Raw genomic sequence first — 13,807 nt, 5'->3', positions numbered from 1 at the left:
ACAACTGATAAAGGACCATCACCCAAAATATATAAAGAACTCCTAAAACTTGACAGTAAGAAAACAAACAACCCAATTAAAAGCGAGCCAAAGACCTGAACAGACACTTCACCAAAGAAGATATACAGATGGCGTTTAAGCATATGAAAAGATGCCCCACATAGGTCATTGGAGGAAATGCAAATTAGAACAAGGAGATATCACTACAAATGTATCAGAAGAGCCAAGATTCAGAACCAACAACACTGAATGATGATGATCACATGCAGCCAAATAGTGCTTGCGCGCTGCTGGGTGGGAACACAAAATGGTACAGCCGCTGCGGAAGGCAGTTCTGCAGTTTCTTACAAAACTAAACATACTCATACAGTCTGGTTGTCCGATTCCTTGGTATTTACCCAAAGGAGGCGAAAATTTATATCCACACATAAACCCATGCATGGATGTGTATAGTTACTTTTTCCAAACTTGGAAGCAACTAAAGATGTCCTTCAGTAGGTGAATGGATAAACAAACCACAGTACATTCAGCCAATGGAATATTATTTCACACAAAAAAGAAATGAGTTATCAACTATTCAGAGATACTGCTGCTGCTACTGCTAAGTCACTTCAGTCGTGTCCGACTCTGTGTGACCCCACAGACGGCAGCCCACCAGGCTCTGCCGTCCCTGGGATTCTCCAGGCAAGAACACTAGAGTGGGTTGCCATTTCCTTCTCCATTAACAGATAAGGAAAACTCAAATGCATATTACTGAGTGAACGACGATCTAAAAAGGCTGCTGACTGTATGACTCCAACTATGTAACATTTTGAAAAAAAGGCAAAATTATGGAGAGAGTAAAAAGATCACTGGTTACCAAGAGGTAGGGGAAGGAGAGAGATGAATAGGTACAGCACAGAAAACGTTTAGGGCAGTGAACCTATTCTGTATGATACTAAAGGTGGATACGTGTCAATATCCAGTTGTCAAAACCCACTGTGTGTATAATACCAAGAACAAACCCTTACATAACTATGGGCTGTGAGTGACGATGCGTCAGTGTAGGTTCATCAACTGTAACAAATGTATTGCTCTGGGGGGGATGCTGATAATGGGGAAGTCTGTGCCAAGTGAAAACAGGGATATATAGGAAATCTCTGTACTGTCTGTTCAATTTTGCTGTGAAGCCAAAACCGCTCTGAAGAGTACAGTCTACCAAAAAAATTAATACGTTAAGAAGGGAAACTAGCCACACTCTCATAAGGGTGGACCTAATTTTTACTTCTTATTCACAATTCTAACATTCTGCTAGTCTGCTACCTAAGCAAAACTATACTGTGCACTATTTCTACAGTAAAACAAAGTGCTAAAATTAACCATGAAAGATGCACAGGTCAACATTTAACACTTTCTTGACACAGTTTTTAGTAACTTACAGTAAATGTCCAACGCTATCTGACTGCTTTTCCTGTGAGTGGCACATTCACACACAGGGACGGCAGCATTGAGACTGAAGTATAATCACAGCACGGGGCTTGTGCTCAGTCACATCTGACTGTGACCCCATGGACTGCAGTCCGCCAGGCTCCGCTAACCGTGGAATCTTCCAGGCAAGAATGCTGGAGTGGGTTTCCATTTCCTACTTCAGGGGATCTTCCTGGCCCAGGGATTGAACCTGTGTCTCACGTCTCTTGCATTGGCAGGTGGATTCTTTCCCACTAGCGCCACCTGGGAGGCCCCAATTATAGCATTAACTGGTTGAAATAGGTCTCGAGCTACATCGTCCACTATTATTTTGAAAAAGAGTTTATTATTTTTGAATAGAGTGGTTGAAAATTATCCAATCTTCTTATTTACTGCTTTGGAGTTAGGACTATCTCTAAAGGGGTCAAAATGAATTATATTTACTATCACAGGCAGTTCTTTAGAATGGCTTTTGATACATAAATATACTTTCAAATGAACCACTTGCTCAGTCATCTGTGAAATACAGCCATAAATAATCGTGGTCTTGGTTAAAGAAACAAGAAGGAACATATATTTTCATGTATCAAGTAACAATCTTTTATCCCAGCATCCATTCTCAGATGCTTAACGGCTAAGTTCTTAAGTATGCATGGCCAAGTGAATTTTAGAAGAAAAATAAAACACATTATGAAAAATATAGTACAAAGACTGCAAGTATGGAAAATCTGCTTCAATACTTTTTGTCCCTTTCAAAAGACAAAATATATATATATATATCAATATATACATATTATACACACACATGCACAAAAAGAAAGCAATTTGGCACAGAGTACTGCAATAGTTGATGCCACTAGATTTAGTCACGTTTGGCAGAGTACTGCTGTGAAAAAGCCGAGGTACTGCGATTACAACAAAAGATTATGTACTTTCAAGAAAGGGTAGGATTAGTCACTCTTCAAAAGACAACCTCACCAGGAAAAGCTCAAAAGTTCTAGACAGTCCTTATTGAAAGGGAAACACAACCAAAATGTGTTATAAAAACATCCCCAATTAAAAAAATAAAACATTATTCAATAATAACTACTGTATAATTTCTAAGTCTACACCATTTTGCAAATAGTATCATGTGCTTAGCAAGCTCTAATTCCCCAATGAAGACTGTACTAAAGTCAAAAGCATTAGCTAATTTTTTTTCTTTGTATTCATGCCCAGATTAAGGGAATGTTATTCTAGATCAATGTTCATTTTTAAATCATTAGCACCAGTAAAAATACATATGTTCAGTATGTCATCATTTCATTTGTCTTTACATAATAACCTTTAGAAGGATTAACATCAGTTGGAAAAGTGAAACTAAGTAGAAATTAGCTTTATTTACTGAATAAAGTTTGTAGTTACTGCTAGTGAAAAGTTATATAGACAGTGAACAACGATAAAAATTTTTCCAAGTAAATTTAATTTTTCAATTTAAGTACCACATATATTCATTCCAAGAAAAGGCGAGCAACCTATCTGACTCTTAAAGAAGGTAACCACGCACATAAATTTACTTCTAAGAGCTTTGAGTTTTTGTTGTTGTTAGTACATTTTTTCAGGTTTTCTTCCACAAATGAAAATGATTTATTTTTCATCAAAATTTGCAGACATCTAAGAAATCACAATACTTTAACAAAATGTTTACATTCATTTCTACTTTTAAAAGTATCTAAATGCTTCTACTTATCTCAATGTAACATTAATGAAAATATTAAGAAAAAACTACAAATATCAATATGTTTTAAATTAAAATTAGGAAGAAAAAAGGTCTCAAACAAGCTGAATACTTCAATAATAGAACTGATGACTGAACTGTCCCCAAAGGATGCCTGATAAGTCATCTTCATTATCATAGTAATTATAATTCACCAGAAAAATAATGCATCTTTCACAGGGTCAAAAAAATACTTATGAAAATAAATTAACTTGGTATATAATGGTACCAAGTATCATTGGTTCTTTACAGTATTTTTCTATTTATGACTAAAAGATTAAATTTAAATTGAGTGTGCAAGTGTAATTTACAAAACTATAAAAATCTCTGTAGTCATTCCTTCCTGAACATTCCTCCATAATTTAAAAGCAAGGAAGCTGAATAAACTGGAGTGGATTTTTTCCCTTCTCCAGGGGATCTTCCCAACCCAGGGACTGAACCTGGATCTCCTGCATCGCAGGCAGATTCTTTACTGTCTGAGCCATCCGGGAAGCCCAATAATTCCTTCCTGAGCATTCCTCCCTAATTTAAAAGCAGCGAAGCCTAATAAACTAGAGCAAGGATTGGCAAACTTCAGCTTGCGGGCTGAATCTAGCCCGCTGCCTGATTTTTAAAAGAAAGTTATATACTGAAGTATCTACATTCTTTCCTGCACATACTGTCTATGGCTGCTTTTGTGCTATACTAGGAGAGTTGAATTGCTGGGTCAGAGATGATAAAGGCAAAATATTTACTACCTAGCACTTCACAGAAAAAAATTTGCTGACTCCTGAATTAAAGATTTAGATCATTATTTCATTTGTATGCACACATACACTCATCTTTTATATGATCTTTAGTAGAGACCATACTAAGCTAATCATTTAAGAATCTGCATGTTCCTCCTGTTTTGATTTTATAATTGTATACTGACCACTGTCCAAATTTCTGAACTTTTTATAAGGCAGAGGATACTGGTTGATTCTAATCTGCACTGCTTTGAAGTCTACTGCATCTTCTCATAACATTTCTGACAGTTAATAAATTCCTAAAGGTCTATTTTTAGATACTTAATGACTACACGATACTACATATAAAAGGATAGTAATACAGAAATTTAGATTTTCAATGGTGAATTAAGAAAAAGATGGCTACATGAGTGGAAGTAGGGATGAAATTAAAACCAGAAACACATCACAAAAACAAAAAGCATTCAGCTTTAAAGAATTATTTTAACAGGAAAAAAAAGGATTCTAGATCAAAGCAATCATTAAACACATGGACAACTGTGGAGCGCTAGTAGTAAGGAGTCACTGTGTCAGTGATTCTTTCCCCTAACCCTCCTTCCACCCAAGCACTCCCCCTCACCAAAAAAAAAAAACCCAAAAAACAAAAGTAACACATTGAATGGAGCAATTAACAGAATTCAAAATTTCTTTAAAATGAATGCAAAAGAGAGATTAAAGCAACTGGGATCACCAAATCCAGAAGTAGATGACTACTCTTTAAATTCTTCAAAAATGTTAAAAGTTGTAATAATGATATATGGAAAGATAACTAACTTGTCTTTCTTCTTTGATGTTACAAATAAAAATCAGAAATGGGTTCAAATTAAAAGTACAAGACATTATACAGAAGCCTGAACATCTTCATAGAAAGAAGTCTGAGTATTTAAATCTGAAGGTACTATTTTCTTCTTAAGAGTGATTTATCCCACAAGTGACTAAGGCAAGGGAGATATATCAAGTACCTTTTGGTAGTCTTTGACGATGACAGTTTTATGAATTCTTTGCTTATTTAATAGAAATCAAGTCAGTTACTCTGTTCTACTTCTTCCAAAGTTTTATAGTACTATATTATGTTTAACAAAAGGCATTCAAATATTAAAGGTATGCTTAGCTGCTCAGTCGTGTCCCTCTCTTTGGCACCCCATGGACTATAGCCCACCAGGCTCCTTTGTCCGTGGGGATTCTCCAGGCCAAGAATCTTCCTCCAGGAGATCTTCCCAACCCAGGGGTAGAACCCAGGTCTCCCACACTGCAGGCAGATTCTTTACCGTCTGAGCCACAGGGAAGCTCATGAATACTGGAGTGGGTAGCCAATCCCTTCTCCAGGGGACCTTACTGACCCAGGAATCGAACCAGCGCTTCCCGCATTGTAGGTGGATTCTTTACCAGCTGAATTACCAGGGAAGCCCCAAATTTAAAAGATAGTATATAGGCAAAGGTCCTTTTCTCGGTATAATTTTGCTATATCCTTAAACAGACATCTGTTTAGTTCAAACCAAAGACATTTCATTAATCTTCAATCTTAAAATACCGAATATACCTTCCAATGATGATAATGCACCAAATCAGGACAGGATATTCTCATTTAAACATTACAAATCAATGCTGACACTCTAATTATTAATTTCCGCCTTGTAAATAAGGTGTCACTTCCAGTGCATGAAGTTAAAGTCAAAGAAAGACAACCAAAGCTTATCTTTTTTTTAAGTATAATCACCCCTATAGTTCACTTATTTACATGTACATTGCTAGCTATTACTATTCCAATTACTACACAACTACCAGATTTGCTATTCAAATTACATGCTAGCAAGTCAATGAAATTAGTCTCTATTAAATTTCTTATATAAAATTTAATAAAATCATACAATTAGGAACCCAGTATTATTTTTAAGTAATCTCATTTTAATTTTACAACCTGACCACCAACACTCAAGAAAGGAAAGTAAACTTTGTTAACAATATTTAAAAATTCCCTAACTTTCCTATGTCATATTGAGGACTTACTGATTATACAAGGAAAAGCAACAATTCACCATCTTATTCAATGTGAGCTGCTGTTTCAACAACAACAAAAAAATGTTTTTCACATGTTATTCCCTGCTCCCTTTTGTAAACAAAAGATTACAACTCTGTATCTGCTGATTTATGAATGCAGTCAATGGGTAAAAAGTAAAGGAACCCACTATGGAAGTGAGTCCAACACTTCACCCTCTGTAACAGGTACTCAGAACAACCAATCAGAAGATACTCTAGACAGATATGGTCCACGGCATTCCCAAATCCTCCGCAGAAATTCAAGATGATAGAGCTGGAAGAACTCTTAGAAATCACAGATCCCTATTTTCTAGTTTTACAGAAAAGGAAACTAAAAGCCTAGAGATTTTAGTTGGTTTATCCAAAATTAGTCTGAAGACTAGAACATAAACTTTTAATAAGGTAATTCCTCCAACATTCCTTTACCTTTCTTTGCCAGAATGGCAAAGTCAGGTTATAATTTTAAAAGCAAGTTATACTAAAAAAACAAATGGAAAACAAAGAGAATACCTAACAAAAAAACAAACCTATCTTACTTAAAGACAAAAGTGTTCACCAACCACAAATTTGATTCACCAGTAACTAACATACTCCTTTTCAGTTCCATTCACATTCTATCATACTTTTTTCCCCTCCACAAGAAATTCATTGTTAAAAAAAAAAAAAAGAAAGAAATTCATTGTAAAATAACTGCTTTCAGGCAGACAGCTTTTCTGGTAGTTTCTAAAGTCAATGTGTCTTTTTTTCCTGCTGCCATAATCCATGCTGAGAATCACAACCTACAGCTGACACAGTACTCATTCTTCCTTTTATACAAAGTCCTCTTTAATGAGTTAAGAGGTGAGGAATAAAAGTGTTTCAAAGTCCTTGTTTCTCCTCCACAGCTAGAATTTCAAATGACTAGAATTCCTCTATGAACAAAAAGGATGGTGGGGAAGAAGAGTAATAAAAATGTGGTTTTTAAAAAACAGTTTCTAGCTAAACCGTTTCACTTTTAACTACTTTGAACAAACATCTATTTGCAAATTTTTCCAACATTGTGATTAAGTTCTGTAAAATAAAATTAATAAGCAGCAAGTCAAACATTGCAATGTTAACTTATAGTACAAAATCATTAAGCAGTCATTTATCAACTACTGTGTGTAACAAATCTTCACATATTATCTTATCACACCTAAATAACAATTTTGCAAACCTGTAGTGGAAAGAAACACAACCATTTTAAAAAAGACAAAAATAGTACTTTAAGATCTTTTCTTCGAAGACTGTGTCAGCTATCAAAGTAAATGAAATTAAGGCCTTCCTACACAGTGCCTGGCACTGAGCTGCCTCTCAGCAAGCATTTGCTGAAATAAATGAAAGAAGTGAAAATTAAAACCACAGGAAAAACCCATATTTGTAATAATATCATACTGAACAATCACTGAAACAGTCCTGGCATGCTCTTAAAAACTATACATTTACACTATTGCATTTAATTCTGATTCTCACTTCATGAGCTAGGAGGGTTACTCCAACTTAACTAGTGGAAGACCTAAGACAGAGTGCAGTGGTTCTCAACCAGGAGCATCTGGAAGTGAGGGCATCTGGGTCGCCACACGGACAGCAGAGGTAACCTAGCATTTAGTAAGTGGGAACCATGGATACCAAACAGACCACAACATGCTGGACAAACCCAGAGAATCATCCAGCCCCAAGTGTTAGCATTACTGAGACACTGACAGAGAATAAAGGGACAAAGCCAAACAGCTCACAGTGATTTAACCCTGGCTCAAAGACAAAATCCAAGAAATCACTGGGGACCAACCCAAAGGCAACCAAATATAAAACTGTACCAACTTCTTAAGCTAAAATAGGTCTAGGCTACCTTCTCAAAATGGCAAGAGGAATAAACTAAAAGATGATATAACTTCAAACTCAATACTACTCTGCTACCTTCTTTTACCAAGTTTTCCATTTCTGTCTTGTAATTGCCTCAGGGCAGTATTTGAGACCTTTATCTGCAGCTACTCCCTCTAAGATCTGATACAAAGAAGTTGTCAAGTCTTGCCCAGTTCCCATTCTACTTCCCCTGCTTGGGTTCCACTTTGCTACCCATATGGATTAATAGTTACATACTAAGGTTGCCTTGGTTCTATTCTTTTCATCCATGACACACTGCCCTGTTAATCATCCGAAACGTCGAAGTCTACCTGACAGCCTATCTCTCACATAGTTACAGTGATTCCTTACTGAACAACACCCAGGTAACTCAGGTTGACACTCAAGTTTTTCCACCAACTGGTTCCTTATTTCTCCCAACTCAATTAGGATCACAATTTCAACCAGTCTCTTTAGTATCCCTCCAAACTACCATAACTCTCCTTTCTCTACTTTTGACCTCAGTTAGCCTAGAATAATTTTCCAACTTCTTCTTTCCTACCATTCTGAATCTCATCTACTGATGTGCAGAAATGTCAAATGCAATAAATTCAACTGTAGTTTCACTTTGTGTTATGTCAGTAGCTGCTGCTGCAGCTAAAACACTTGTCATGTCTTTGCAAACCTATGGACCACAGCCCACCAGGCTCCTCCGTCCATGGGATTCTCCAGGCAAGGATGCTGGAGTGGGTTGTCATGTCCTCCTCCAGGGGATATTCCCCACCCAGGGAACAACCTGCATCTCTTATGTCTTCTACACTGGCAAGGATGTTCTTTCACTAGCTCCACCTGGGAAGTAGACCCCTAAATAATTCTAATTTCAACCATGTGTAGTTCTACTTAGAATCAAAAAGTTATTTCTTGAAGAAACCATTTAATACAGCATCTTCATTTTAAAAGAAAGAACAAAAACCAAACTCAAGGACACATAATTCTTTAGTGGCAAGACATGAACAAGAGATAAGGGCACAATTCATAATCAAATGTTAACCCTTAATAAGTGCTTATTAAATGAACTCCAATGTACAGAAAGCCTTTTGTAACTCTGCATTCAATAACCTTACACTGAAAGACAGGACTACATCTTATCAAAGCAAAGACTGCCGACCATGTTTTCCACAAGTCATGAAGACAAAAATGAGGTTCTTTGATAATTCTGATACTTAAAAAACTCATGAATTTTTATAAAACTTCAATAAATTTGAAATTCCATTTTTGGGCACAGTCCTTGAAAATGTCATATGTAAAATGACCTCATTGTGTTTAGAAAAAAATACCTTAAAAATAAGATCAGGGTAGACCATGGTTACAACAAACTATGATGTAATTCAAAATTATACTAGTAAACCAGGAGTCTAGATAAGGATAAGAGCAGCATTCCTAGCAACGCCTTCATTCTTCAGTTAGAACCATTTTTCTCCCTTTTACGTATTCCATTTGGGGACAAATGATTATTTTATCCCAACAGTTCTGATGCCTAGATTACTTGGAAGAATCAAACTGCATCCACTTCTATATGGCAAGAGAATTAAATCACTAGTACATGACTTGGCATATAAAATTATGCTCTCCTGCTTCCTACCAGCAAGTTCACTCCAACTTCATATTCACTCCAGAAACCAAGAAGGCTGAACAAAAAGCATGTTTATATAATTAGATCAGTCATTTGCTATACATTAATGCAGCAAATACATTCAATTTATCTTGCCTCATTATTGGTTAGATACTATTTAAGGATTCAGATTTCCACAGTTCTTATCTACAGACATTAGATATCAGATGTAAATTCCCTATTTTTTTCCTAATCTCAAAACAGAACTTAATATAGTCCTTTAACATTTAGGAAGATATTCTATTAGTTAAATTAGATATGTAATTCAAATTCTAATAGCCCAATCCCACTTTTAAAAATCTCCTACTCTGCTCCACAGTTAAATGAAATAAAAGACTCTGATTTACAAGTATATTTCTGTCCTAAAGACATCTTTTAGAACAAATGTATTATAGGCTACCAAGGACTGAAAGAAACTGAATAAAACAGTGAAAAACATAAAAGAGCTAGGGCAAAAGAACAAACTTAGAATAACTCTGCACATTAAATCAGGAAAGGGCTTGGAAATAAACTATAGCTGCCCAGCTTTCAGAACAAAGAATGGAGAAATGAACAAATTTTAAACGACATATGGTAGAAATTATATAAGAATAAAAAGATCTTAGTCATTTTCTACAAATCAAAGCCATAATAAAGCTCATGAGCTTATCTTCTACCTAAACTTAACAGGAAGAACGACTAGGTGGTATTACAGGTAGGCAAACCAATTTATCACTCTGGAATGTTCACATAAATCTCATAAAAGGGAAAGCAGAAATATATTTGGTAAACTCCTTTCTTAATTTCATTCTAAATATAGTAAGAAAGGTTTTAAAAAAATTAAGTATAAATTAAGTATAAATCCAACCACACACCACTTTTGTCACTACCCAGAGTTGTGCTCAACAACTAGTACTCACACTGCCCAAATTTAAATCCCATTTTCACAAGACTAAAATAGGAACCCTAGACTAGAAAGGTATTGATCACTGGATATAGGAATATCTACGAATGAAGCAAAAACTATTTCAGTATCAACTAGATATTTGGGCAAGAACCATTTAGACATACTGTCTTAGAAACTCACAAATTGAGATCTAGCCTGGTCAGATATTACCATTTTACTAGGTATGAGTGTACTATTGATATTTACTATGAATGAGAGTCTTTACTTAGTAACACAATTCAATGAAAACTTTTATCAGTATTTTGAACATGGCACTTCAATCACAAAGGAAACGAGGCATATCCTGATACCATATATAGCCCTACCTTGAAATGAGGGCTTTGAAAGGTAAGGAAATGCAAGATACTTGTTAAATCAAATGCAGGCTTCCCACCCCCTTCCCTTCTCAGGAGGCAGATAAATTGAAAATGTGGAGAGCACAGTTCCTTGCTTCTCTGTTTATTATCTGGTGTTTTTTTTTTTTCCTATTTATCACCAACATATTACTTCACTAATATATAGGAAGCAGATACCCTGCTGATGGTGAACAAAGCATTTTCTTTTTAAAATCTCAGGCTTAAGTTTAAAAATAAGGGCAATGTAGGTAAATGCCACAGTAAAAGTAAACACAATTTTACTTCAAGTTTAAATAGTTTGAGAGGAATTGTGAAATATTCTCCATTGTTCAGACTGAAAAAATGATCTTGAAGAATGAGTAGATATTTGGAAAAATATGCTATGATAAAATTATAGTTCATGCATAACCAGAAAAAATATTCTCTATACTAATACTTCAGAGTATAGTAAACCTCACAGTATTTACATATACATCACAAATGTAGACCATGATGGGAAAACATATCAAGACAGTATAATGCAAATAGAGAAGTATACTAAGAAAATGCTCTAAAACTTCTAGAAAACAGCAACACTTTGTAACTATATAAAATTTACATTTGTTTTCTAATTTTTCTAGATGATCAAGTCAGAAACAAATTCAATCTCTAATTCAATAGAATAATAAATAGGTCATAATTGGAACATCTACCATGTACAATATTTTTAAAAAGCAAATAAAATGTGCCTTGTGCAACTGTCTTTAAGCTTCATCCTCAACAGTCTGTCCAACAGATCACTACTATAAGCAGATATATTTCCCCTTAGAAACTTCTACCTCTCGCAAAGACAGTAATTATTATAGCAAACCTTTAGAACTCTTTTGTGGATACATGTTTTTAGCTATGTATAAATTGAGAGTCAAGAAACAACACGGGCAACACACAACCTGAATGTATGTATCATCACCGGGAGAAACACGACCGCAGGACTTCACATTAATACCTCATCATACCATTTCCTTGGAATTACACAGGAAAAGCAACTAATCAGCAATAGAGAATGACTGGGGAAAAGTTCAATTAAATTAAATGAAAGGATACAGCCTTAAAGCACCAGTCTGAGTTCCCACTGCCAGGATCTTCTGCACGGGATCAAAGGCCAGGGCCGAGGGTTGATAGGGAAATCCATGGCGAACAGTCTAGGCATGAGCAAGTGACATCACAGCAGCCAGGGCAGGAAGCAAAGTTTTAAAACAGAAAAGCCAACAGAGACATTAGAACCTAGAACCAATTAAGACCCAATTATAACGGAAACAAAACATACATAAATGCACTGCTATTTTAAAAAAACTATGAAAACTATGAATTCTACATCACATAAAAACTTATGCAAGTAAAAACTGAAACAACAACAAAAAAATCGATCTCAGTGTTACATTTCTACTTTCTCATCACAGTGGTACTCTTTAGAAGAAAATTTAACATTCTTTTTACTATTATGTCTGAGAACAAATGATTATAGTTGGCAGTGGTCAAAATTCTATATTCATTCGAAACTGCAACTCATGCTTATTTCAAGTGTGATAACTTCATCCTTAATTTCTATGCTAAATGCAAGTACGTTTAGGGAAACGCTTCATAATTAATTAAGGATTCAGCAAAGGAATTAGCAAAAATCTATCTCATCATGTTGCAACCATAACAGAATGAAAATAAATCCAGCATCTATTTTTGCATTTTGGTATTAAATCCTTACTTTTAGAACACTGAAGCAAAAAGTATATACACACTTAAACTCTGACTTACGAACGCCTGGTATTTATGAAGAAGGCAGGTATTAATACCGACACAAGTTTGTATTTCTCATTGAGCAGCTGGTGAATTAATTCGCTGCATCATTCTTTCTGAATTACACATCACTATGGCAATTGCCGTACCATTAACAGGCAAAAATTCCACTTCTAACTTTTTCACCAAACACAAGGCTAGCAAGACCCTGTGATTTCACATGTGACAGGTCTCCTACCACATTTTAAGGTAAAAATGAGCCAACATCTAGTTGAACACGTCTAGCTTTTTCATAAACAACATTCGTTAGACACTCTTCCCAAAGGAAACTTGGAAGTCGGTGAAAGATCTATCAAAATGCTTGCATATAAAAGTCGTTAAGATTAAGAATACGAATTAAAGGTCAGTATGTTGGAAGCAATCCTGAAATGATTGCCGCATGTGAAAATCAACGAAAAGAGGAGTAAGATGATGTCAATCTCCAAAATAGCCCACCAAGCAAATGTGTGCTGGGGGAGCGAGCCCTTGATTCGCGGTATTGAGTATTACTGGCGTTCTAGCCCTGTCACTCGGGCGCAAAGCCCGAGGTGCCCCTAGAACGACCCCAATTTTCGCGGGGCTGCGCGCTCCGTTCACCTTGCAGAGCTGAAAGTGCTCGGACTGGAGCGTTTCCTGGATCTCGGGCTCCCGGTTCCCAGGTGGGTGCTGCTGCTGCTGCTGCTGCGAGGCCGAGGACGAGCCGGCGGTCAGGCCGTCCAGCACCTTCCTGATGTTGAATTTCCTCATGGTCGCGGCGGGGCTCCCCCGCACCCCGGGAGCCGAGGTAAGGGGCGTCCCCAGGCGGAGGGGAACCGGCCCGGGCCGAGAGCAGCTTCGACCGAGGACGCGGAGGAACAGGCGCGAGTGGGAGTGTGAGGGGAAGGAGGCAGCTGGGGAGTAGCGAGAGATAATCCGAACAGGAAATGCTGCGACGACGAGAGAGCAGCGGCGACCAGAAGCCCCGCCGGCGACCCCTCTCGCTCCGAGGCCGCCGCTTCAGCCGCCGCCGCCGCCGCCTCGCTCCGCGGCCCGGCGGCACAGCAGTGGCGGCGGCGCCCCGAGCCCGCGCCGCCCAGCCTCACCTGGCGGCGGGCTGACTCTGCGCCGCGCCGCCGCCCCGGCTCGCCCCCGCCGCCGCCGCCGCCGCGTCCATGGCCCGCGGCCCCGCCGCTCGTCGTC

General features: G+C 37.3%; 1 protein-coding gene across 3 annotated transcripts in view; it reads right to left on the bottom strand.

Annotated features, from left to right (window-relative positions):
- STXBP5 (syntaxin binding protein 5) overlaps nt 1-13,521 on the bottom strand; it is a 152,858-nt gene extending 139,337 nt beyond the window's left edge. For all 3 annotated transcript variants that reach the window (XM_043887954.1, XM_043887955.1, XM_043887956.1), the window contains exons 1-2: nt 13,226-13,521; nt 11,903-12,000 (exon numbers count right to left, since the gene is read on the bottom strand). In XM_043887954.1, the coding sequence (XP_043743889.1) occupies nt 11,903-12,000; nt 13,226-13,375 (248 nt within the window). In that variant the 5' untranslated portion in view covers nt 13,376-13,521. The remainder of the gene's footprint in view (nt 1-11,902; nt 12,001-13,225) is intronic.
- Nucleotides 13,522-13,807: the final 286 nt, after the last annotated feature.

This window comes from Cervus elaphus, chromosome 26 (genome assembly GCF_910594005.1).
Source record: "Cervus elaphus chromosome 26, mCerEla1.1, whole genome shotgun sequence".
Classification (NCBI taxonomy): Eukaryota; Metazoa; Chordata; class Mammalia; order Artiodactyla; family Cervidae; genus Cervus; species Cervus elaphus.
Note: the sequence above shows the minus strand (reverse complement) of the source record. Positions and strands in the feature narration are given on the sequence as shown.